General features: G+C 35.1%; 1 protein-coding gene across 2 annotated transcripts; it reads left to right on the top strand.

Annotated features, from left to right (window-relative positions):
- Window positions 1–537: 537 nt before the first annotated feature.
- LOC135842159 (phospholipase A1 member A-like) lies at window positions 538–20,997 on the top strand. 2 transcript variants are annotated; one of them, XM_065359541.1, is made up of 7 exons: window positions 538–890; window positions 3,551–3,754; window positions 15,773–16,118; window positions 16,934–17,082; window positions 19,899–20,351; window positions 20,482–20,650; window positions 20,790–20,997. In XM_065359541.1, the coding sequence occupies exons 2-7, from the start codon at window positions 3,673–3,675 to the stop codon at window positions 20,893–20,895; spliced, it is 1,305 nt and encodes a 434-aa protein (XP_065215613.1). In that variant the 5' UTR covers window positions 538–890; window positions 3,551–3,672; the 3' UTR covers window positions 20,896–20,997. The 2 variants fall into 2 exon arrangements, with proteins under 2 accessions (XP_065215613.1, XP_065215614.1); XM_065359542.1 differs by lacking the exon at window positions 538–890 and adding an exon at window positions 3,364–3,382.
- The last annotated feature ends 1,817 nt before the right edge of the window (window positions 20,998–22,814 follow it).

The raw sequence follows: 22,814 nt of genomic DNA, 5'->3' as shown, positions 1-22,814 counted from the left end.
ATCTAATCAAAGTCCAAACATCGATTTGTTTCTGATTTTAGATTTATTACGATCAATGACTCTAAAAATCATCGTTCGTTTTGAAATGTATCGTTTTATTTTTGTTTTAGAATTTGTTCGGTAAAAATTGACCAAAATTACAATTTTCTTCTCAAAGTAATTCTTTGAAAATCTATTTTTTTTTTTTTTTTTTTTTTTGATTTTGATCATAAGGAGGGTTTAAATAGTTCAAACTTCAAAAACCATCGGACGATCTTACAAAATGGTTAAAACTTTATCCTTTATAATCCATCTCATCGTCAGACTCGTTTACACGTCCGTTTGGCATTGCTCTTCCGGTCCAATTCTTCCTGCATCTTAATTTCTGGTTCTTTGATTATACGATCCGCCGTCGTCGTCACCGTCTGTCTACCGACGATATCGAATTATCGATGTCGTAACTTCTTGGAGAGAAGTTGGATGTACTCACTTGTGGAGAGGGTACCTAACGAAACAGCGGGGATAATATTTTACAAGTTGAAGGCAATTCCGTAATGAGTATGAAACGAAAGTAACAGTAAGGTCGTTAACTATATACTTGACTACTTGCACTTACTTAATTACATATACTTATATGTACTACCTATTCCAGACAAAATATTATTTTTTTAAAAAAATTTCTTTGATTTTGTTTTCGCGATAATGTTTTATTAGTTGGTCGACGCTTGTATTGTGCGTACATCTTTTATTGTTCGATTTGATTCCGGCCTCGACATTTTTTTCGTGCTGTGTTTTTGCTGTTACGTGATTTCGATCGTTTGATTTTTTTTTTAACTCGAGTAATACGTTATTGTGATTTTAGTGATGATGACACAGTTCAAGTGGATAAATTTTGGTGAGCTTTTCTAAATGTGAGTATTATTACCTACCTGTCTTCTTTCATACGTAATTTTTTTTTTTTTTTTTAATAGTTCAAGAGCTCCAAACTGAGAAGTTTGTTTCTCTAAAAAATCAAAATAGTTTTCTCAAAATTCAGTCAAAATCAAAAGTACCTATAATAAATATTGAAATACCTATTCAACATTTTTTTTTTTTTTTACAAAAAATACACTTGTTTAACTTTTGAGGAACATTTTGTAGGTAGATATATTAACCCACAAGCCAGTCAGAGTGAGGACGAGGGGAATGAAGGGATATCTACTTCTTGACTCTGAAAACCAGAAAATGCAGACTCGATATTCATGACTCAGAGTAGTAATTTTGAAAGACTCGGGTCTAAAGACTCCAAGCCCTAATTCTGAGGGACTTGATTCACTTTTGATTTCAAATTATCAAAACGCAAGCTGAAACTGAAACCCTTGATTTCTCATTTGAAAATCTGGAGTCTTACAACACTCCATTTACCATTCAAGGATTGCTTTACTCATCTACTGCTTAAATAACAACATAAATCAAAATTACATTAGGAAGGTTGAAGCCTGCAAAAGGCACTTCAGCGATACCCTCCCATTGTACTGTGAAGACTTGGACGGCCCAGGTCACTCTGAAGAAACTGCAGGCTGTGCTAAAGGTCATGTGACACAAAAATTGGTAAAATAGCCTGAAAATGCACTTTTTTGACCCTGATAAGGGGTCAAATAGGGTTGAACGGTTGAACCCTACAAAAGGCACTTCAGGTACATCCTCTCATGTATTGTAAGAATTTTGGACCCTCTAGGTAAATTTGAAGGGATTGCAGGCTTTCCTGTATGTTGAAAAACATGTATGCATAATATCCCAAAAATCCACTTTTTAGTTCAAATGGGGTTAGGATGTTGAAACCTACAAAAGGCACTAATGTGGCACCCTCCCATTGTGTGATGAACATTTAGACTCTCTAGGTCAATTTTGAGAGCCTACAGGCTTTGCTAAATGTCGAAAAACATGTAAAATAGCCCAAAAATCCACTTTCTTGACTCTGGAACTGGATCAAATGGGATTGGAAGGTTGAAACATACAAAAGGCACTTCAGGCATATGCTCTCATTGTACTATAAAAATTTGGACCCTCTAGGTCATTTTGGAGTGGCTGCAGGCTTTCCTAAACGTCGAAAAACACGTAAAATAGCCCCAAACCCCATTTTTTCGACTCTGGAAAGGGATTCAATGGGATTGGAAGGTCAAAACATGCAAAAGGCACTTCAGGCATATCCTTTCATTGTACTATAAAAATTTGTATCCTCTAGGTCATTTTGGAGTGGCTGCAGGCTCTCCTAAACGTCGAAAAACACGTAAAATACTTGTAGCCCAAAAATCCATTTTTTTGACTGTGGAAAGAAGTCAAATGGAGTTGGAAGGTCAAAACATGCAAAAGGCACTTCAGGCATATCCTCTCATTGTACTATAAAAATTTGAATCCTCTAGGTCATTTTGGAGAGGCTGCAGGCTCTCTTAAACGATGAAAAACACGTAAAATACTCGTAGCCCAAAAATCCATTTTTTTAACTCTGGAAAGGAGTCAAATGGAGTTGGAAGGTTCAAACTTACAAAAAGCACTCAAGTGGCATCCTCCCATTGTATGATGAAAATTTGGACCCCCTAGGCCAATTTTAGGGGTGGGGGGATCAATAATAGGGGTAAAATGAATTTTTTTCAGCTTAATTCCGCCTTAAATGGGATGGGGATGACCTAGGACGCTGAAATTTGGATATGCTGGTCCCAGGGACAGTAGTGACCAATGGTATGATTTTGGACCCTTTTCATCTATTGGGAGCCAAAATATGCAACTCCAAAAAATTTACCTTTCTGTAATTTTCAACTTTGACCATCCCCACTCCAGGGGTCAAATATGATTTTTGAGAAAACCCTATTTCTCAAGTTTGACTTTATTTGATGAATTAGAACAGGTTCCAAGCCATAAAATGTTGGGCTGAAACTTATTTATATATATCACTGCAATAGCCATAATTTCTTACAAAAATTTGGCTAAAAATGACTCATTGATCTTAATCAAAAAATTACTTACATTTCTTTGGAATCGGAGGACCCCTTGCTTATTTTACTCAACATTTTCTAACAAATCGTACCTACCTACTACATACAATACATACAAACATTTAGAGTTCGCATTGATACGTACCACATTCAAATACTCATTTCCTTTCGTGGGCCCTTATTCTTTCAAGTAGCTTGTAGAGCAAATTACTTAACTACAATTACTTTTACTCCATGCATGTACAACTTACTGCAACCAAAAATAAAGTGAGTTTGGTTGATCAAGTACTTAATCGTAATGATGTAATTATCTTGAACGTATACACGTTATCATTTGGTAACAAAATGTCAACTTTTTAGGTGTAGGTATATTTTACATAACGTTGAAACATTTCGCTACAAGGTCTCTTCATGACACAATTTCTTCAATGGTAAGTTTATCGGTTGTTGGAATTTTTCATTTCAATTCAATTCAATGGTTCATTCTGATTCTGATAGATACCTAATCATGAAAAAAAAATCCAAAAAATATTGAACAACATTAGCACAACCCATAAGTATCTAGATGTCTATGAAATTGAAAATTTTCATTTTTTCAGGTTATGTTTCAACATTGTCAAAGGAACGAAATGAGAGAAAATGTCGCAGTTTTGATATTTTCGTCTGCAGTCTGTGAAGCAATACATTATTCGCGTTTGAAATACGAAGATATGAAGAAAAGATGACCACTTTGATAAAAGGACCAGTTCCGAATAAATTTTCAGATCTGTTTCTTTTTCTAATCATCGCATTTGTACTAAATGGTGAGTTATTTTATTTATTTTCAAATTTTGAGGAAAGCAAAGAATCATATGACTTTTAGTTTCCCCCAAAATAGATTTTTTGCAATGAAAAAATTGAAATTTAAAATTCATTTTCAATGTTGTCAATCACAAAATGTAAAATGATCAATTTTTGGGAAAATTAAAGGTTGTTGGTACGAAAAAAATGCATAGGAGCATAAAATTGTAGAGTACAAAATTTTCCATAACACGGTGCCATATTTACGAGCATTTGACGATTTATTGAAAATTGCGACGAACAGCCATAAATTTATGTTCAATGGAGCAAAAGTTATAAGTGCTAAAGTTAATTTTTGGCCTCCACAGTGTGATTTAAAAATTCTGGAGAAAATTGAAAAAATGCTGGAGGCTCCAGAATTGACCAAAAACAAGTAGTTGTTAATTTGTGGGAGTTGAATTGAAGGAATCATCCACATAATTTTCACTTTGATTAAAAAAAAATTCACGAGCCAAATTCTACCATTTCGAGTCCTTCTGGAGCCTCCAGCTCGATTTTTAATTTCTCCAGATGACATGGAAATTAATTTGGGTACTGGGTAGCTTCAAATTGAGCCGTCGCCTTGATCACCCACAACTCGATTTTTAACTGCCCTTATTAATATTTAATTCTTGTGGAGAAATTTTGAAAAAAATTTCGAATCTCACTGAACCCTCTAGGATGATCGAAAACGGCTATAAATTCCAGTTCGAGGGAGTTGATAAGTGATTTTCAGGGCCAATTTTCATTATTTTTACCTGTACGTAGTACAGCAGCTGATTCTTGTACATTTTAATGTCAATGTGATTTATTAACCTTCGTGATGAAAGAACTTGAAAAGGAGTTATTTTCGATATCGAATGATCAAACGTTTTACTTAATCCAAGTAATAAAAATATTTACTGGTACTTGCAAATTGTGATCGTTTGATGGACGAGCCATTAAAGTGATAAAAAAATTCCGCAAGCTTTTGATTTTGTGACAAATGTACGTTTGGCAACATTGCAGTTGCATTCTTTCGAAGGTTCGCGTGCAGTTGGTACCTACATGTTTCAAAACCATGTTCAAACTCATTAAAAATTGTCTAAATGCGACAAATAAGTAATACAACTCGATAGCTTAAGGTAAAAAATATATAGATTATAAAAAATGAAACTAGATCAACGCAATAAGTTAACCCAGCCACAATATCTACCTATTTGCTACAAGTATTTATTATTTAACGATATTTTAAACCAAAATATGTAAGTATTGCAAAAATAATTAATAAATAAGAAATCTAGATAGGTAAACAATAAAAACTACGTACGAAAATAAACATCGCGAGATATAACCTTGACTGGTCCATCTCGCTGACCAAATAGGAGTCAAGGTACTTGAGAAATCCGAACGGAACTACTGGAATTACTTGGTATTTGAGGACAGGGTTCTGATGATACTTCAACGAGTATAAATAGGTGCCTATTATAGCCTACGTACCTACCGCTTAAATTGAATTTCGCAAGTAGAACAAGTTGTCGAGTTGTTTGCAGGCGGCCTGGAAGAGCTATAAGGAAAAAAAAGATAGAATAAAGACCATGAGCCATTAACTGATATAGCGAATCACGATGATTAAACTATTAATTATGTATTTATATTTCGCGCAACAATGATTTTTTAATTGAGCGTTCAATAAAATAATTATGGAAACTTATCATAAATTCAAGCACCCAGCTCTCTGAGGAAGCGCACGACATCGACACGACACGACAGAAACCAGTTTATTCGTTAGATTGATTACGTAATGCGTTCAATGCTCATTCATTCGGTCGGTCGGTCTGAGAGCTCGCGAGGAAATACGTGCTATCGGTCATAATTAGGTTGTTTGGCGAATTAAAACGAAAGGAACCTTATGTAATTGTTTTCAAACATCTTCTCATCTGACCAGATCATCGAAGACAAGACATTAAACTGTCTCTAGATTATCAGGCAATAGTGAAAGAATGACGTGATATTTATGGAAATTTACCATCAAGTTTGAACAAAATTGAATTAAACTTCTTTTATTTACCTTATCATTCGTTATGATGAAGTAACAATTTATTCGTGATGTTCTTTGGTAATTACGTTCTAACAGTCACCATATCTAGTTAAAAACATCTTCCTATGAACTTGAGTAGGTATTGTGAGTAGAGATTTCAGCAGATGAAGTGTAGGTAGGTAGTTAACCAACTATGTACAACGTCTTGATTTTCAATTCAGGTACCTACTTCGATCCCTAATAAAAAAACTTGATCACGTCGAAGTCTGTACATCTTGAATATTAAATTATTAGAACTTCTTATCACTCATGCAGTGATGCAAATAATCAAAGATGAAATGATAAGAGCAATTATTTTGTCAAGCATGTCATCATTTTTTGGGCAACAGAGAACAGAAGCAATTGGTTAGCTCTACCGGTAGGTGGGTACTTACCTATTGATGATTTCAAGATAGATATCTACGAGATCGTTCTGCGATTCATATTGAGAAATCTCTGAAACAAAAAAGAAATCTTTAATAAGTAATTTAAAAAGTTCTTCAATATGTTTCAAAATTCTAAACCTGATTAAAACCTTTTAATTGCTTTGTTGAAATCGTTCATAGAATATAAAATGTATTTTTCCAAATCTATAGTAACATAAGTAGGTACCTACAGGAGTCTATATAGCTTGACTATAACATTTAAACAATGTAAATCAAGTACTTATCCACCTGTAAAACCTTGAACTCAATTCTGACCGGGTTCTAAAACATCAAAAATCGTTTAAAATGAGATATACCTACTCGTACATTTATGTGGCATTTCGCCAGCAAAGGGTCCATATGATTGAAATTGACAAGGGAACCTCTTGAAGTGTCACACTCCGATTTGAACGGGACTGCGATTTTTGGAAAGAGCAAAGTCTAAAACCCACAAAACCAAATTTTCAGCTGCCCAAGTTCATTTTTCGATTTTTGGCGAATTTTTGAAAATTCAAAATTGACTGTTTTTGGCGATTTATGCTTTTTTTTAAAGTACGTACTTGATTAGTAAAAATGGTCAAAATAAGTCCCAAAACTAATATTAATTACCCAAATCCTAATTTCACCATTTCCAGCCATTCTGGAGCCTCCAGCACGATTTTTCAATTTCTCCAGAATTTTGAATTTGCTCCAGAAGGCGTGAATATGAAGTTGAGCAGCTAAAAATCGAGTTGTATTACACTCGACCTGATTAACGAGTTTACCCACATTTGAGCCGATTTTAAGAGTGACACCTCAAAAATGGCGTTTTGGCCAGCTTTTTTCAAAATTAAAAAATCAAAAAAATCAAAAGTTTTCCGTTTGTGTGGAAATTTTTGAAATTCACGCGAATCGCTGTATTTCTTAAAGAACTAACCCCCGGAGCGCAAATTCTACCATTTCCAGTCGTTTTGGAGCGAGAGTGACACCTCAAAAAACCACTCTTGAGGTGCCACTCTCAAAATCCGCTCAAATGTGGATAAACTCGTTAAACAGGTCGAGTGTAATATACAGCTCGATTTTTAGATGCCTAACTTCATATTCACGCCTTCTGGAGCAAATTCAAAGTTCTGGAGAAATTGGAAATCGCGCTGGAGGCTCCAGAATGGCTGGAAATGGTGAAATTTGAATTTGGGGGGGTTAGTTACGGACAAAATACAGCAATTTGCGTGAATTTCAAAAATTTCCACACAAACGGAAAACTTTTGATTTTTTTGATTTTTTAATCTTGAAAAAAGCTGGTCAAAAAACCACTCTTGAGGTGTCACTCCCTAAATCGGCTCAAATATAGATAAACTCGTTAAACAGGTCGAGTATAATACACAACTCGATTTTTAGCTGCCAAACTGCATATTCACGCCTTCCTGGAGCAAATTCAAAATTCTGGAGAAATTGGAAATCGCGCTGGAGGCTCCAGATAATGGATGGAAATTGTGAAATTTGAATTTGGGGGGTTAGTTACGGACAAAATACAGCGATTTGCGTAAATTTCAAAAATTTCCACACAAACGGGAAAATTTTGATTTTTTAATTTTGAAAAAAGCTGGTCAAAAATCCACTTTTGAGGTGTCATTTTCAAAATCGGCTTAAATGTGGATAAACTCGTTAAACAGGTCGAGTGTAATAAGTATACAACTCGATTTTTAGCTGCTCAACTTCATATTCACATCTTCTGGAGCAAACTCAAAATTCTGGAGAAATTGAAAAATCGCGCTGGAGGCTCCAGAATGGCTGGAAATGGTGAAATTTAGATTTGGGTAATTAATATTAGTTTTGGGACTTATTTTGACCATTTTTATCGATCAAGTACGTACCTTTGAAAAAATGGCATAAATCGCCAAAAACAGTCAATTTTGAATTTTCAAAAATTTGTCAAAAATCGAAAAATGAACTTGGGCTGCTGGACATTTGGTTTTGGGGGTTTTAGACTATGCTCTTTCCAAATATCGCGGTCCCGTTCAAATCGGAGTGTGACACCTCAACAGGTTCCCTTGTGAGTTACACTGCCATAGGGTGGTAATGTATGACTGTGAAGAATTGAATAGAAGTATTCCGAGCTCGAAAGATTCAGAAATCGTGGAGAAAACTCTTACAAACATACGAAAAGTTCATTTTCAAAAATTTTGAGAAAATGAATTTTGAGTTTTCGAAGCTAAAAAATTTCAAACTCCCGTATATTTTCAGTATAATAACTACCTACCTATGCTTATTGTGTGGCAAAATTCTGTACTACGATTCTTCAGGTAATTTCATCCATTTTGCAAAAGAGTAGATAGGTACTTAAATTATTTTCTAGTTTAAATGGGTCTTTTTTTCGAAAAAAAACCTTTAGATTCAATCGTACTTCCCTTATATACATAGTATGTTCACGAGGCAGTGCAGTGAATGGGAAAAGCAAAAAAAATGGGTGATTTTGGAGTCATTTCTTGAAAATTGGAAATTCTCATTCTATTTAACTTAGTCGGATTCAAAATATGTTCTGTCTACTGATATATCCTCCATGTTAACCTTCTTGAAGCTGGTTTCATAAAATTGAAGGTTTATGAATCGTTAAGTCAGCTGCTAGCAAGACTATAGCCCCCTCCCCACGTGCTCGAAATTTTTTCCATGCAATATTTCACACCTCGAGTCGGTGGCATGACCAAAGGAGTGAAAGGAGCAATCGCTTTTCTCCTCCTTGAAGATGAAAATGTAAAATAAAACATATAAAAATAGACGTAGGTATATTTTTGCTTTTAGAGCCATTTTTTCGGAAAATTTTCGCTCTCGCTGTACTCGAACAGTACATAATTTTCGTCTTCGTTTTCATAAAATAATCATGCATTATGAAGGATTTCCAGAAAACTCCTTCAAATTTCTATTTTTCATGCTTAAAAAACTCGTTTTGCTTTCTCTTTGGAAAAATCCTGACTTCATCTGCCCCGATTTTGGAAGAATGATAAGTAATCGGTCAGGTGGGTTACTATTGTTACTAACATGCAGGACTATTTTTGTGTTGGGGGGACAAAGTTTGAAAATATCGAAAAATTGCCATAAAAACTACAAAAATGAAAGAATTTTTTAAAAAAATGAAAAAGATTGATAAATTTTGGTAATTAAGTATCTCAAAAAAATTTGAATTCTTTTTTCAAGTCAAAAGTATCTAAATACAAAATTTATCAAGTGTGTGTGCCACATTGAAATTTTTGAATTATGGAACATTAAAGGTACCTACCTACACCTACTTGAAGAGCAAAAAAAAGTGATCAAAATTTTTAATTTCAAAAAAGTTCAAAATGACGTAATTAGTTATTCTTATTATACTTACCTTGTATGTACTGTACTTGAATTAAAACCAATGTTACTGTTTTATGTCCCTAAAAATATTTTTTTAAACAATAAAAAAATAGTTTGGGTATTTCGATTTTTTTTTCAAAACACAGTGGCGGTGGGAGGATGAAAATTAGAGACTTCATTTTCATAAAATTCACTATAAGCATTGATAGGTAGGCAGTAAATGTACGTTTGAAACACGCCCTTTTCATATATGTACTTTGATTTGACCGCATCACGTAACTTTTGCACTACTTATGACAACTAGCTCATATTTACTTAGGTACGTCAAGAATTTAAACGGAAAAGAAGCAAAACATACCTAATAACCTCTTTTTGAGTTCAACGAGTGAGTAGGTACCTAATACAAAAAGGTGGCAAACAAAACATTATTTCAGTGAGACGATGAGGCAGATATGATGATTTCTTTTGACATTGACCTCTTTTGTGAAATAAAAATCTGTGACTAGTATTTCTGTAGGCACATCTTCATAAATGCCTTACTTATGGGATATCTGCAAAAAAAAAAAATGTTATTTAACTGCAGATGCTCGTGAAAAGATGAACGCGATGCTGGCTTGAAAAATGAATCCAATTACATAGAAACCAAACCGATGGTTATTAACCTTCAACGACGTCGACGGTGTAATATGTAGTTTGTTGCAATGAATAGGCAGGTACTCGTACTTGGATCTTATGTAATCTGCAACATTTGAACTTGTCGATCAGTTTCAAGTATTGTTCAATTCATCCAGATCGTTCAACCAGTGTGATAATAAAATACCTACTTGCAATACGAACAAGAGGTGTACCTGGGTATGTATTTGTACCTACGAGTGTCTACCATTATCAAGTGCCAATGGTTACTGATGCTTTAACAGGTTTCCGTACATCTATAGAGAAAGTACGTGTAGTTTACCTACGTTCAGAAAAAAAATTGAAAGATGTGTTGTTTTCTCGATGCTTTCCTCATAACTTCATCGATAATACTTGGGTACCGTCTTCTATAGTTCGTAGGGAGTTTTCTTAAAAGTAGGTTAATTATAATTGAAAATACGGTGAGGCCGGAACAATTTTACTTCACGTCCTTCAGGAAAAGGATATGAAGCGTGTGTGTTAATGTTAATTCTATAGAGGAAATTAGTCTTCCGAATCGAGTTTCTGGTTAGGTATCTGTGTTATGTGTGATATTTGCGCGTTCAAAACAACAAACACACCTTTGAGTCTGATTGAAGGATTCTTTTGTTTTTTGTTTGAAGTCGAGAAAAATCTAGCACAGAAGTAACCACCGTAGTAAAGGTCGACTTGTCAGGATAATTTTAAATATTTTAATGAGGTTCACAAAAATAATATACTAATTATATTTTAATAACGTGATGTAATGAAACGTAAAACATCGCAGGTAAAACCTCAAAACTCGCTTTAGTAGTGCATTATTATCTAGGTACCTACTGTATGTACTTAAGTGTAGCCTACAGGTCCACTCAATATGTACCTATGTAGATACCTTAGGATGGATCGCAAAACAAAATATCTGTGGATTTCAACCAAATTTGGCAGAGACCTTCATTTTGAGTTGAAAGCCACCCACAAAAATTTTTAGCTTCGGTGATACCCTTGGATAGGAAACATGGGTCCTCAAATATGAAGGATTTTCGAAAAAAATCTTGATTTTTTGCCCTAGCCCTAACCAATTTTTAGGAAGGTGGCCCAGTCCTAAAGGAAAGTACATATTTGAGACTTTGTATCGATCTATGGCTATTTCTGTCAAAATCCAAGACCACTTTTAGGGTTCTGCTGAGCGTTTGAAAATTTGCAAATGGCTTATTTTTGAATAAATTGGCTTTTTGAAAATTTTTTCTTTGTAAATATTTTGTACGTATATTAAATTTTACCCAAAGCACACATAAGAAATGGCAAAACTTTTGGTCCCTTCAAACCTCAAACAAGCTCTTTCAGCATAAAAAATCAGTCCATCCTTAGAAAAACCTCTCCCACTTAAACAGACTTCAAGAAATCATTATAACCAGATTGAGGCTTGGCCACACAAAAATCACCCACAATCACCTCTATGAAAAGGCCCCAAAACCGACATGCCAGTTCTGCTTGTCAGAATTTCCATTTGTCCAACACTTACTATTTCACTGTCCCTCCTTATATCAGCACAGACTATTCCTACAAATAGATAAAAGATCCCTATTCATACCAGACGACCCTTCCGAAATTAAAAAATTCTTAGACCTGATTAAAAAACTTGACCTCACCAACTCGATTTAAAATCTCACACAAACACCAAAAAAAAAAAAATTGTGCCAAAACAAAATATTGAAAAATATCATTCCTGAAACTGGGAAATATTCATAACTTTTTATTCATTTATTTGCTCTTAAATTCAAAATATTTGCGAAGAAAAAATTTTCAAACAACAATTTTTTTTACCTAATCATCTCCAGAAATTCCAAATTGCTCTGGAATGGCCAAAAATGAACTTCAGCACCAATAATTTTGGTCATTGCATATTGGACACTCTCTGGATCAGACAAAAGTCAGCAGAAACTTTCATTTTGAGTTGAAAGTTATTCACAAAAATTTTTAGCTCCGAACGTGCCTTCCGGAGGCGAGATATAGGCCCTCAAAGAAAGGGAAAATTTTCCATTTGATTTTTCTTGTAATTTTTATTATTGAGCTTTTTTGCGTCAAATTATGAAATTTTACTTCGTTGAAATCGTGAAAACGTAATTTTAACGTTTTTCAACGAAGTACGTAATATCTCAGAATTTGACCCAAGAAAGCTCAATTATGAAAGTTACAGGAAAAATCAAATGAAAAATTATCGATCACTTCCTAGTGTGTTTCAAATGTAAATTATTCAATTTATTTGAGAAAATATGCATAAACGCCTTTTTTTAAAGGTAGGTACCTAGAGTGGGGGGCTCTAAAAAAAAGGGTTCAAAGTTACAAACATACAGGGGGCTTAATCGAAGTTTTTCATTTTTTGTATATGTAATTGAATATACATTATACTATAGACACTGGAACTACAAGATGCACAACTGCAGGTCACAGCGGCAAGGGGAATCACGTAAAATTTCGTGAAAAGTTTTTCCAAACGGTCCCTGTAGAGGCGCTGATCGTCGTTTCCCTACTGGACGACGCGGGTGTTGGCGCGGCAAGAGGAAGTATTTGTGAGTGATAGTTTCAGTGGTTTACTCGCTAGTGGCGCTGATCTTCATTTCCCTAATGGACAACGCGGGTGTTGGCGCGGTAAGGGGAATGGAATAACTTTTTACCGGATCCCCTAATGTCTGTGCCCACCAGTTGTTCATCTTGTAGTTCCAGTGTCTATACATTATACATAATAGCTCAAAACGTTACATTTGGCGCAAACCCCAGGATTCTAGTTTTTCAGGGGTTCCTAAAGTACTATCAAAATTTGGATTTTTGAGTGCCAGTGCAAAATTTTATTGAGCTCATTTAGTAGGGTGTTATAGTGAAATTAGGATTTATCCGGTGAGATAGTAGATATCAGCATGATCTATCCCTGAAGTTGGCTAAGAAATATTCCCTAGGAGGTGAATATTTACGCATTGTCCCTGACTAGCTCAGATAGGAGACTTCGGCAATAACCTACTCACTATAAGCACATTGTCCAGTTCTTCACCAAACAAAAACATATATTCATGCTAATCGATATGTTTATTGAATGATATACCGAACGAGTTACATACAAAATAATAAAGGATAATTAAGACTATTATTATGTAATTTAATACGAGTGCATACTCGTATCGAGTAAAGTTTAATCTACACATAACCATTTGAGTTTTAGCTCAAATGATCTCGTATCTTTGCTATCCTAATTTAACTAAAACATGGTGAAATTATGTCCTTCGTCTGAGATAAAATAAGTATCTCCTATACAGCCACTAATACTAGGTGTATAATTACTCATTTTATCCATCTCAATTAATTATGATTTATCTATAATTAATTACCTTAGACTTACTTGGACACTATGCATTTTTCCTACCTCTTCCGGTGCACTAACCAAAACTAGGTGCGTAGGTAGGAATGTCTATCTATAAGCTCGATGTATAGATGAGAAATACTATCGATGTCCGGAAAATCGAAGTGTATTCAAAAGAACCGTATTTAATAATACATAATTAATTAAAACGTTCAGAGAAACAGTAATTACCATGCTGAAGGTGGGTAAACCATAAAAAGGACAAGCAGGGGAGAACCCCATTTGTTCTCACATATTCATTGTGTCGATATAGTTAACACATCATCGTTTTGACGAGGAACAAGTTACCACGGAGTTACGAGACCAAGTAAAGTTTGTGGCTCGCCAAAGGAACTTTGTGCTTAGAAAATATTCATCAAAAGAATAGATCATTCGGCAGGAACGAATGATCTGATCGTATTATCATACGATAGTTAGGGGGATCCTTCCAGTTATTTAGGGATCCTATGAGCACTTGTATAAGTTTAGAAGAATTTATCACGTTACCCTACTTACAGTATATGGAATAAAGCACAGACTCTGTTATAGAAACATATACAGAAGCTTCTCGTAAGGGGAAATTACGCGAATGATCACCTAAGCGGTGAGGGCAATCCTACTCCTCTCAAGGGTAGAGGTCTTTCAGATACTTATAAGCTGTCAAAAGCTTTGGTGGTTCTAAAAATTTCCAAAAATTACCCCCCCCCCCCCATTCTGCCTCCGAGGATTGAAAATAGCAAAATCACCTCTCGTAGCGTTCATCAGGTTCAAACAGATAAGTAGGTACTTTTCGCTGAAAAAGTTTTTGAAAATGATATATTCAGTGGTTCCTAAAATTATTTTTTTATTCACAACTTTGGGAACCCCTGGAGCCCAAAAATGGTAATTTTGGGTAAACTAACCACGGATTTGTATTTGGGACATTTATTACTCATTTAAAGAGTGGTCAAGTCGATAACTGTCTGGTGCCAAAAAATGACCTTATCGATACCTAGGTAGGTACTCCTCCTTTTTTCAATCAATTTTTGATATTGGAAATAATGACCGAAAAATTGGCATCACAACGTTCCAAAATATATCTTCAGTTTCAGGAGTGATATTTTTCGATATTTTGGCGAAATTAATGCGAAATATTTGCGAGAAAAATTTTCAACGAATTTATCCTAAAATAATAAGTGTTATCTAAGCAAATTTTCAACCACTCAATAAAACCCTAAAAATGGTCTTGGATTATAATGGCAATGGCCTAGGTTGGCGCAGATTTTTTGGAAGTGACTCAAAACAGATTAGGTAGAAGCTGGAGCGAAAAAATCACTTTTTTCTTTTTAAATATCCCAATTTGAGAGCTCATATCTCTCTTCCAGGAGTACCTCAAGAGCGAAAAGTTTTTCTGAGTAGCTTTCCACTCGAAATGAAGATTTCTGACGAATTTGGTCAAAATTTTCCACTTATATTTTCGCAACCTACCCCAATACTTGCATACTACCTACAGTTCAAAACCAACAGAAGCCAATTTTGATAAGAAAAAAAATCAAATTAATAAAGCCTTTAAAAACTGCAGCAATTTTGCTTATTCTGACAATTTTATATTCCAGTTTCAATTGGCAAAAAATTTCAACTACAAGGTTAACTAGAATACAGTACCTACCTCTTCTCTAAAGCTGATGCAGTTGGTGAAAGTTATTCGACGCATCAACACGTAGTTGAATTTTATTGTTGATATATTTTATGTGTGGTGTTTTTAAATGAAAAGTCATCGACTTATGAAACACTACGTAACTCTAGCGTCCCATTATAGCCTAATAGATTACTTAAGTAATACAAGTCAAATTCTCTTCCTAAATTTCAACCCATAAATCATCGTACCGAATTCGTTAAACAAAATGGACTTAATACTTGCGATGAGTTAAATTTTTAAAACAAGTGTGTCAAATCTTTCTATAATCTGTATCCTTTATGTACGAGTATCTACTTATGTGGCCCCACTCTTTAACTGATTGATGATAGCAGATTCACAACGTACAGACCTTCGAGATTAAACCCTATAGTACGCTACGTAAATGCCCATAAACCCAACTATGTACCTATTTTACACGAATCCTTGATTTAATTCTTAAAATTTTTATAGCATCGATAAATTAATTCTCGATCATTTATTCAGGAATGGCTCTCGGTCAGTTTCGCCAATCACCAGAATTACTCCAGCTGCAATTCCAACAGTATCAATTACAGCAGCAACGACAGCAGCTAAAACAGCAAGCCTTAGCGGAGCAGTCACCAACGAAAACCACCTCTGAAACGATTCAACAACAATTCGAAGAGAAGAAACAAGGAGGCCAACCGATCCAGGTACCAACACAGCAGATTACTCAGGCACCTCAGCCAATACCAGCTCCAGTTCGTCCTCAGATCCAATCCGTACAGGATTTAGTTAATAATAATTCATCTTGCGTTGATCCTCCTTTTATATGTCCACATCCCAGGATACAGTTCTTCTTATATACGAGGTGAGTTCACCTATAATAGCATAAAATAAAATACTCGCACCGCTCCATAAACAGTCACGATTCGAATACAAAGTAGTGTACTTCAAAGAACCCCTTCGCACGATAGATATGCTTTTTTATTTACACAACACTCGAAACATCGTATAGGTAGAGGTACCTAACATAAGTAAAGGTATCACGTTATTTCCGTGATTTTATCATAAGTCTTTACCATATATTGCAGATGGGGCACACTATCGTACCCATCTGCAGTATTTCCCAAGCTGAATAATATCTCAATTATAACTAATTTAATCATAACTTCCGATCTACGTGTAAACATTATAGATAATGTTGACCTGTTGCATCGTAAGTATAATAAAAGTACCATGCAATACGAACGATTCCCCCTATTCTCATTAGCATACGACTTTTTTCCCGACAATTTAGCCGGCCTGTTTTAAAAACTCATTCTTTGATGATGTAAGGGGTGGTTTTTAATTTCGAGCGTGAAAAATCTCCTCATCCACTCGTACCTATAAGAGAGCGCCAACACAAAGCATTTTTCTTCGGTTTGCGAGGCTTTTGTGTGTTGCCGATAATGCATCTGCTTAAAATACTCGGCAACGTTGCTCTTCGTCGAAGACTTAAAAGCCGGAAAATTGTGAAAAGGCGCCTTTTGTTTTAGTATCGCTACCAAGAAAATACCTATACTGATGAAAGATATTATATAATCACGAATGTTTTTTCACGTTGTAGTATTTACGTAGTAGGTACCTATTTCTTGTATTGTATTGATGAGGAGTGTTTTAAAGTAATGATTTTCATATTTGCAGGAGTACGCAAACAAATCCTGAACTTTTGAATACCAAAGATAATGATTCATTGTATTCGTCGCAATTCAATCCGAAACACCCTACCAAAGTTATTATTCACGGTTTCCAAGGAGGTAGAAACCTTGCTCCAAGTACTGATCTCAGAAAAGGTAAGTAGGCATAATTCAATAATTATTCAGGCGAAATGAACTTTCTATCGAGAACTTATGTTAATATAAAGAGTCATCCCGTGTGAACTCGCGAGCTTTTTATGCTTACTTAGAGTTGATGATTTTTGAAATATTTTTCATATGGGTAATAGGCCTTTTTGATGAGAGATGGGGGTGACAAATGGCACAAATTGCAAAGGACTTCTATCAGAAATGATAAGTGACTCCAAAATACACCAGCAGCTGCAGCAAAATTTCAAGTGCTTAACGCATTTTTCAATTTTTTGTTGAATTCTTAACTTGAAGCAAATTTTTAAAGTACCTAGGTACCTACTTAATATTCATGAAATTTTCAAAAATTCTATGGAAGCAACTTCAAACCCTCTACTTTACTGAGGTGTAGTTGATTTTTTCCTCAGAATGCATTTTCCTACTCTTCTTTCAATATTTTAATCGAGTGGCCTTATTAGGGAGTCAAAAGTACCTAGTTCCTAATGAAGTCACTTCTAATTCCTGAAGAGAAAAATGTATTGAAATGTTGAAAGGTTTTTTTGGAACCTTCAGAGTCCTGTGATGGTTTTGAAAATAGTTTCTCAGAAGGGTTTTACTATTTGTTTACAGTGGCCTTATTAGGAACACACACTACAAATCGATATGTCTCATATTATTCCTTTAAAAACAGTTAAGTTACAAAATATACATTTTTTAGAAAAAGGAATACACTATTGGAAAGAGGATGAAATCTGCTGATTTGATAAAATTTTTGCATCAACTTTATTTTTTTCTTCACAAAAACCCCCTGTCACTTGACTCCATAGTCTTGTTTTTTGAGTAGATGCTGGACTAAAATTCAATGAATTTTGGCTCAAATATTTCTACAAAGGTAACATCACAGTTGAAAGGTTGGATTAGAATGGTCTTGTAGGTTGAGCAGGGAAACCAGTTGGTGGCCTTATTAGGAACATGGCCTTATTAGGGCAACCTACTTTTTTTGAAAATTCAAATTTGGGCCAAAAATGGGGGGAAATCAATGATCAGGGAAACCGGTAGGTGGCTTTATTAGGGCTACCTACTTTTTTTTGAAAATTCAAATTTGGGCCAAAAATAAGGGGAGAATCAAAATTTTACCAAATTGATCTGGAAGGCTGAAATTTGGTTTGTATTCTATTTTTGACCTCACAAGTCAATTAGTGATTGTTTAAAATTTTAAACCATTCTGGAGTCTCCAGCAGATTTTTGGATTCTCCAGTTTTTGAAGAAAAAAAAAACTGTGGTAAGTTTGGGTGAAAATTAAATTCAGCACCTATAAACTGACCCATTCGATGGAGTTAGGTACATATTTTCAAAACCTTTTTGAGCCAGTTCAAATCCAAAATTTTAATTATTTTATTGAGAAAAATGAAAAAATTAAATTCTTGGAGGCTCCAGAACGCTTTGAAACCATCGCCAATCAATTTAAAAGATCGAAAATACGAGTAGCATATGGTACAACTCAGATTAAACTTTTTTTCGTTTACGCGTTCGCGAATTAACGAAGATTTTTTCATTTTTTTAAAAGTCATTGCTGGAGAAAATTTTGAATTTGAAGTGGAACTAAAAGATTTTGAAAATGTGTGCGTAGATCGATCAAAAAGGATTCAAAGTTGGTAAATCTTAGGTTATAGGTGCTAATTTCATTTTCACTCTAACAATTTACAGCATTTTTTTGGAAACTGGAGAATTCTAAAATCTCCTGGAGGTTCCAGAACAGTTCGAAACCATCACCAATCGACTCGAGATGTTGAAAATAGGTTACAAACCACATTTTAGCTTTCTAGGTCAATTTGGTAAAATTTTGGTATTTTCAATTTTTATGCCAAATTTAAATTTTCAAAATTCTCCAAAAAAAAAAAATGAAAAATGCACTTTAGCTCCTGAAATTTTGGTTGGTCATATATTTTGGGGTCCTCTGTCGATTTCCTCTATCCCAATTTGGTTGGGATACTTTCCTTGTAAACAGTGCATTTGCAGGGAAATAGGGGTGCTAAAAATTTTGTAGAAAATTGTAAAGTTTTAGCAGGGCCAACTTTAAAATTTGGTACGATTCGTAAAATTAGAAACATTGCCAGTTTGTGGATGCATAAAAGCGTTTTTTGAACAGGTAGATGTGGTAAAAATCAGTGTTGTCGCCTTTTTGAGCACCAAAAATTAGCTGAAAAAGTTGAAAAATTATATTTCCCCATCGCGTCCATGCTCAAAAATTCTGGAAAAATTTCCCCAGGTAAAACTTTTTATGCCATTTTTTTTCTTTGAATCTGGAGTAAAAATTTATGAAAATATCCAAGTCAATTTGTAAAATTCCGAGCTTTCAAAAAAAATTGTATTTTTTCTTATTATATTTTTTAAAATTGAGAATGTGAAACACATCACTCCAATTTTTTAATATGGTAATTAGCTTAAAAAGTTGTATTTGGAGTAATTTTTCCAGAATTGAGCTTGGATGAGATGGAAAAATATCGTTTTTAAACTTTTTCAGCGAATTTTTGGTGCTTAAAAACGTGGCAACATTGATTTTTACCTCATCTCCAAATAACACATCTACTGGCCCACAAACTAAAAAAAAAACGTCAAATTTGTACCATTTGTAGTTTCAAAGTCCCCCCCCCCCACTGGACCTTATGATATCTCTTTTTTCCGAAAAATTTTGAGCACCCCCATCTCTCCTGCAATCGCATTTCGAGGACTGTGGTTTATGACTTCAAACGAAATGTAAGAAATATCAACTTTTAATATGTATCTACTTATCGTCGACTCATCGTCAATAATTTTTATTACAGCCTATTTTACCAGAGGCGACTACAACATAATAATCGTCGACTATTCGACATTAGCGCAAATACCCTGCGTTAGCCAAATCGAATGGGCGCCACGTTTCTGCGGTAAATGTATAGCTCAATTGGCATCCTACCTGAATAATCATCCGCAAGGTGTCACTCCCGATAAACTTCACTTGATCGGATACAGTATCGGAGCTCACATAGCCGGATTGACTGCCAATTACATAAACAGAGGCAAACTAGGGCGTATTACTGGTTTAGATCCGACAATAGTGTTCTCGATGGGTACCACCGGCAATAGATCTCGAGATCTTGATTTTACCGATGCTCATTTCGTCGATGTGATTCATACAGCAGCCGGTGTATTGGGACAATGGGGTCCTAGCGGCCATGCTGACTTTTACATAAATGGTGGATCTAGTCAACCAGGTTGTCAATCGAATAGCTTAATAGGTGAGTTGAATTTCGTGTTGTACTCGTCGTATTTCACGCTTACAACATTTATACATACCTAGCAAGCTATTTTTATTTCAATATTAATTATAGGTATTTTTTAAACGAATATTTATTGAATTTTTGGCAGAAACACTTTCCTGTGACCATACGAGAGTGACACCTTACTTCATAGAATCCATAAACACTGAAGCAGGATTTTGGGCAGTTCCGTGTCCGAATAGATTTTTCTATGCTTTTGGTTGGTGTACTCCTGCAGAATCTGAATATGTTTTAATGGGAGAACACATCTCTCATACGTAAGTGGCCACTGTTATTATTAGGCTAAGCGTTATTTCGTTATTCATAAATTAACTCAATGAGCATATGTAATTATTACGAACGTAGTAATACATATTATAGGATATGTCTTGAAATTGGACATGTTTTATGTTACAGAGCACGAGGTATTTATTATCTAGAAACAAATCCCAAAAAGCCATATGCGAAAGGTTACCCAGTGAAACGTCAAGGTGCTGCTCGGGCAATTCGAACACCTGGATAGTTTATGAATCAAAATTACTTTTATTAAGTCAATAATTAATACATTTGATGTGTTAGAAATACCTACCTAATTTATAAATAAATGTTACCATATCTTTTCAAATTTTTGATATGTTTTATACTGAAGGTTCCTACCACTTATCACAATATGCAAGTGACCTATCACGACATATCAAAACAGGTCAACATTTTACTATAAATTCAAATATTACAACAAAAATGATTTTTTTTGGGTACTTTTGAAGAATTTTGAGCCCAGAATTGTGCCATGATTTGTGGTACGTTGAAGAAATATTTTAGCTGAAATGTTTTTTGAACGTTCTTGAAGAACTTAAAACTCCAAACTGGACCATGATTTTTTATGTATTTTTGCAAAAGTGTCATGCAAGTTATCAAAATAGGTTAAAATAAATTTCGCCCAAAAAAACCATATGGGTATTTGGACGAAAGCTGTTATGATGAATTTCAAGCTCAGAATTGAGTTATAATTTTCTGAATTTTTGAAAATGTGTCATCTACCACCCTGCCTGGTCTCTCAAAGTCATTGACCTGCGTTGTCTGTCTTCCTTCTGTCTGGCTTTTCAAGGTTATTGACCCATCAATACAGCGTTTCAAGTTTGTCTGTCTACCTGTCTGACCTCTTAAATGTCATTGACCCGTTGGTCTAGCCTCTCACGGTCGTCTGTCTGCCCGTCAGGCCTATAAAGGTCATTAACCTGTCTGTCTGGCTTTTCAAGGTTGTATGTCATCCTAGCTGACCTCTTCAGGCCATTGACCCGTCTTATAGTCTCTCGAGTTCATTTACTTGCGTGTCTGCACTCTCAAAGTCATCGACCTATCTGTCTGGCATCCCAATATCGTCGGTCTGGCTTCATAAGGTCATTGATCAGTCAATATTGCTTCTCAAAGTTATCCATCTGCCGGGCTGGCGTCCCAACAGATTGTCTGTCTGCCTGTGTAGTCCTCTCAAAGTAGAGCCTGGTAGTATACTGAAACTTGGCAACACACGCTGAGGGCTGACTTTTTGATTTTTCGATAAGACACGTTAATATTCATCGCAATAACTCAGAAAATATCATTTTTACAGAAAAATTGCAGTAGACCTTTCTTGCAGAGAATTAAAAATGCTTTCTATTCATGCAATAATTTTTGGAATTGGTATTATTTTTGAAAAAAATGACGATTCTTGACGTAAAAACATTGACATTTTATTTAACCTAGACCACTAATCATACGCAAAATAACTCCACTGGTTTTGTTGCCAACTCTGAGTAATAAACAAAGGCAACAGCACATGCATAACACAACTACTATCAGCAATATACACACATATACACACACACACACACACTACATCAGCAGTTGTTGACGCATGCGCTGTTGCGTTTGTTTATTACTCAGAGTTGGCGACATAGCCAGTGGAGTTATTTTGCGTATGATTAGCGGTCTAGGTTAACTAAAATGTCGATGCATAAAAAGCGACTTGTTGATGTTCATCGCAGTAACTTGAAAAAAATCATTTTTATGGAAAAAGTGTTGCAAACCTTTTTTGTAAGAAATGCTTTCTACTCGTATCAGTTTGTAGTGCATCATCTATATACGTTGTATATGAGTAGAAAAAGCACTGTTTTACTACTCGTAGATAACTTGTGTAGCCAGATGGTACATAAGCCAAAGGCCAAGACATTCCAAATCGGAGCTAACCATATACTGTAAACATTTTGCATACAATACAGATCATATGAAACTACTCTGGTGTTTTTGTTGGCTACGGCTGAAGTCTTCCCTCTTGATGCAAGGTGGATGCGCCGCGCCTTGCTCAGAGGGTTCTAGGTAGGCAATAGAGCTGTACCACTCAGCTATCAGGCTATTAGGCCAGTACACGCCGGTACTCATAGGTAGGTACACTCACCACTTCCT

The sequence above is a fragment of the Planococcus citri genome, chromosome 3 (genome assembly GCF_950023065.1).
Source record: "Planococcus citri chromosome 3, ihPlaCitr1.1, whole genome shotgun sequence".
Classification (NCBI taxonomy): Eukaryota; Metazoa; Arthropoda; class Insecta; order Hemiptera; family Pseudococcidae; genus Planococcus; species Planococcus citri.
The sequence above is the reverse complement of the archived record's forward strand: the minus strand, read 5'-3'. Positions and strand labels throughout refer to the sequence as shown.

Bases quoted from the DNA above. Each gene is read 5' to 3' on its own strand.
- LOC135842159 (XM_065359541.1), top strand. From the start codon at position 3,673: ATGACCACTTTGATAAAAGGACCAGTTCCGAATAAATTTTCAGATCTG. The intron at 3,755-15,772 runs GTGAGTTATTTT...TCATTTATTCAG, and splicing joins CATCGCATTTGTACTAAATG to GAATGGCTCTCGGTCAGTTT. The intron at 17,083-19,898 runs GTAAGTAGGCAT...TTTTTATTACAG, and splicing joins AAGTACTGATCTCAGAAAAG to CCTATTTTACCAGAGGCGAC.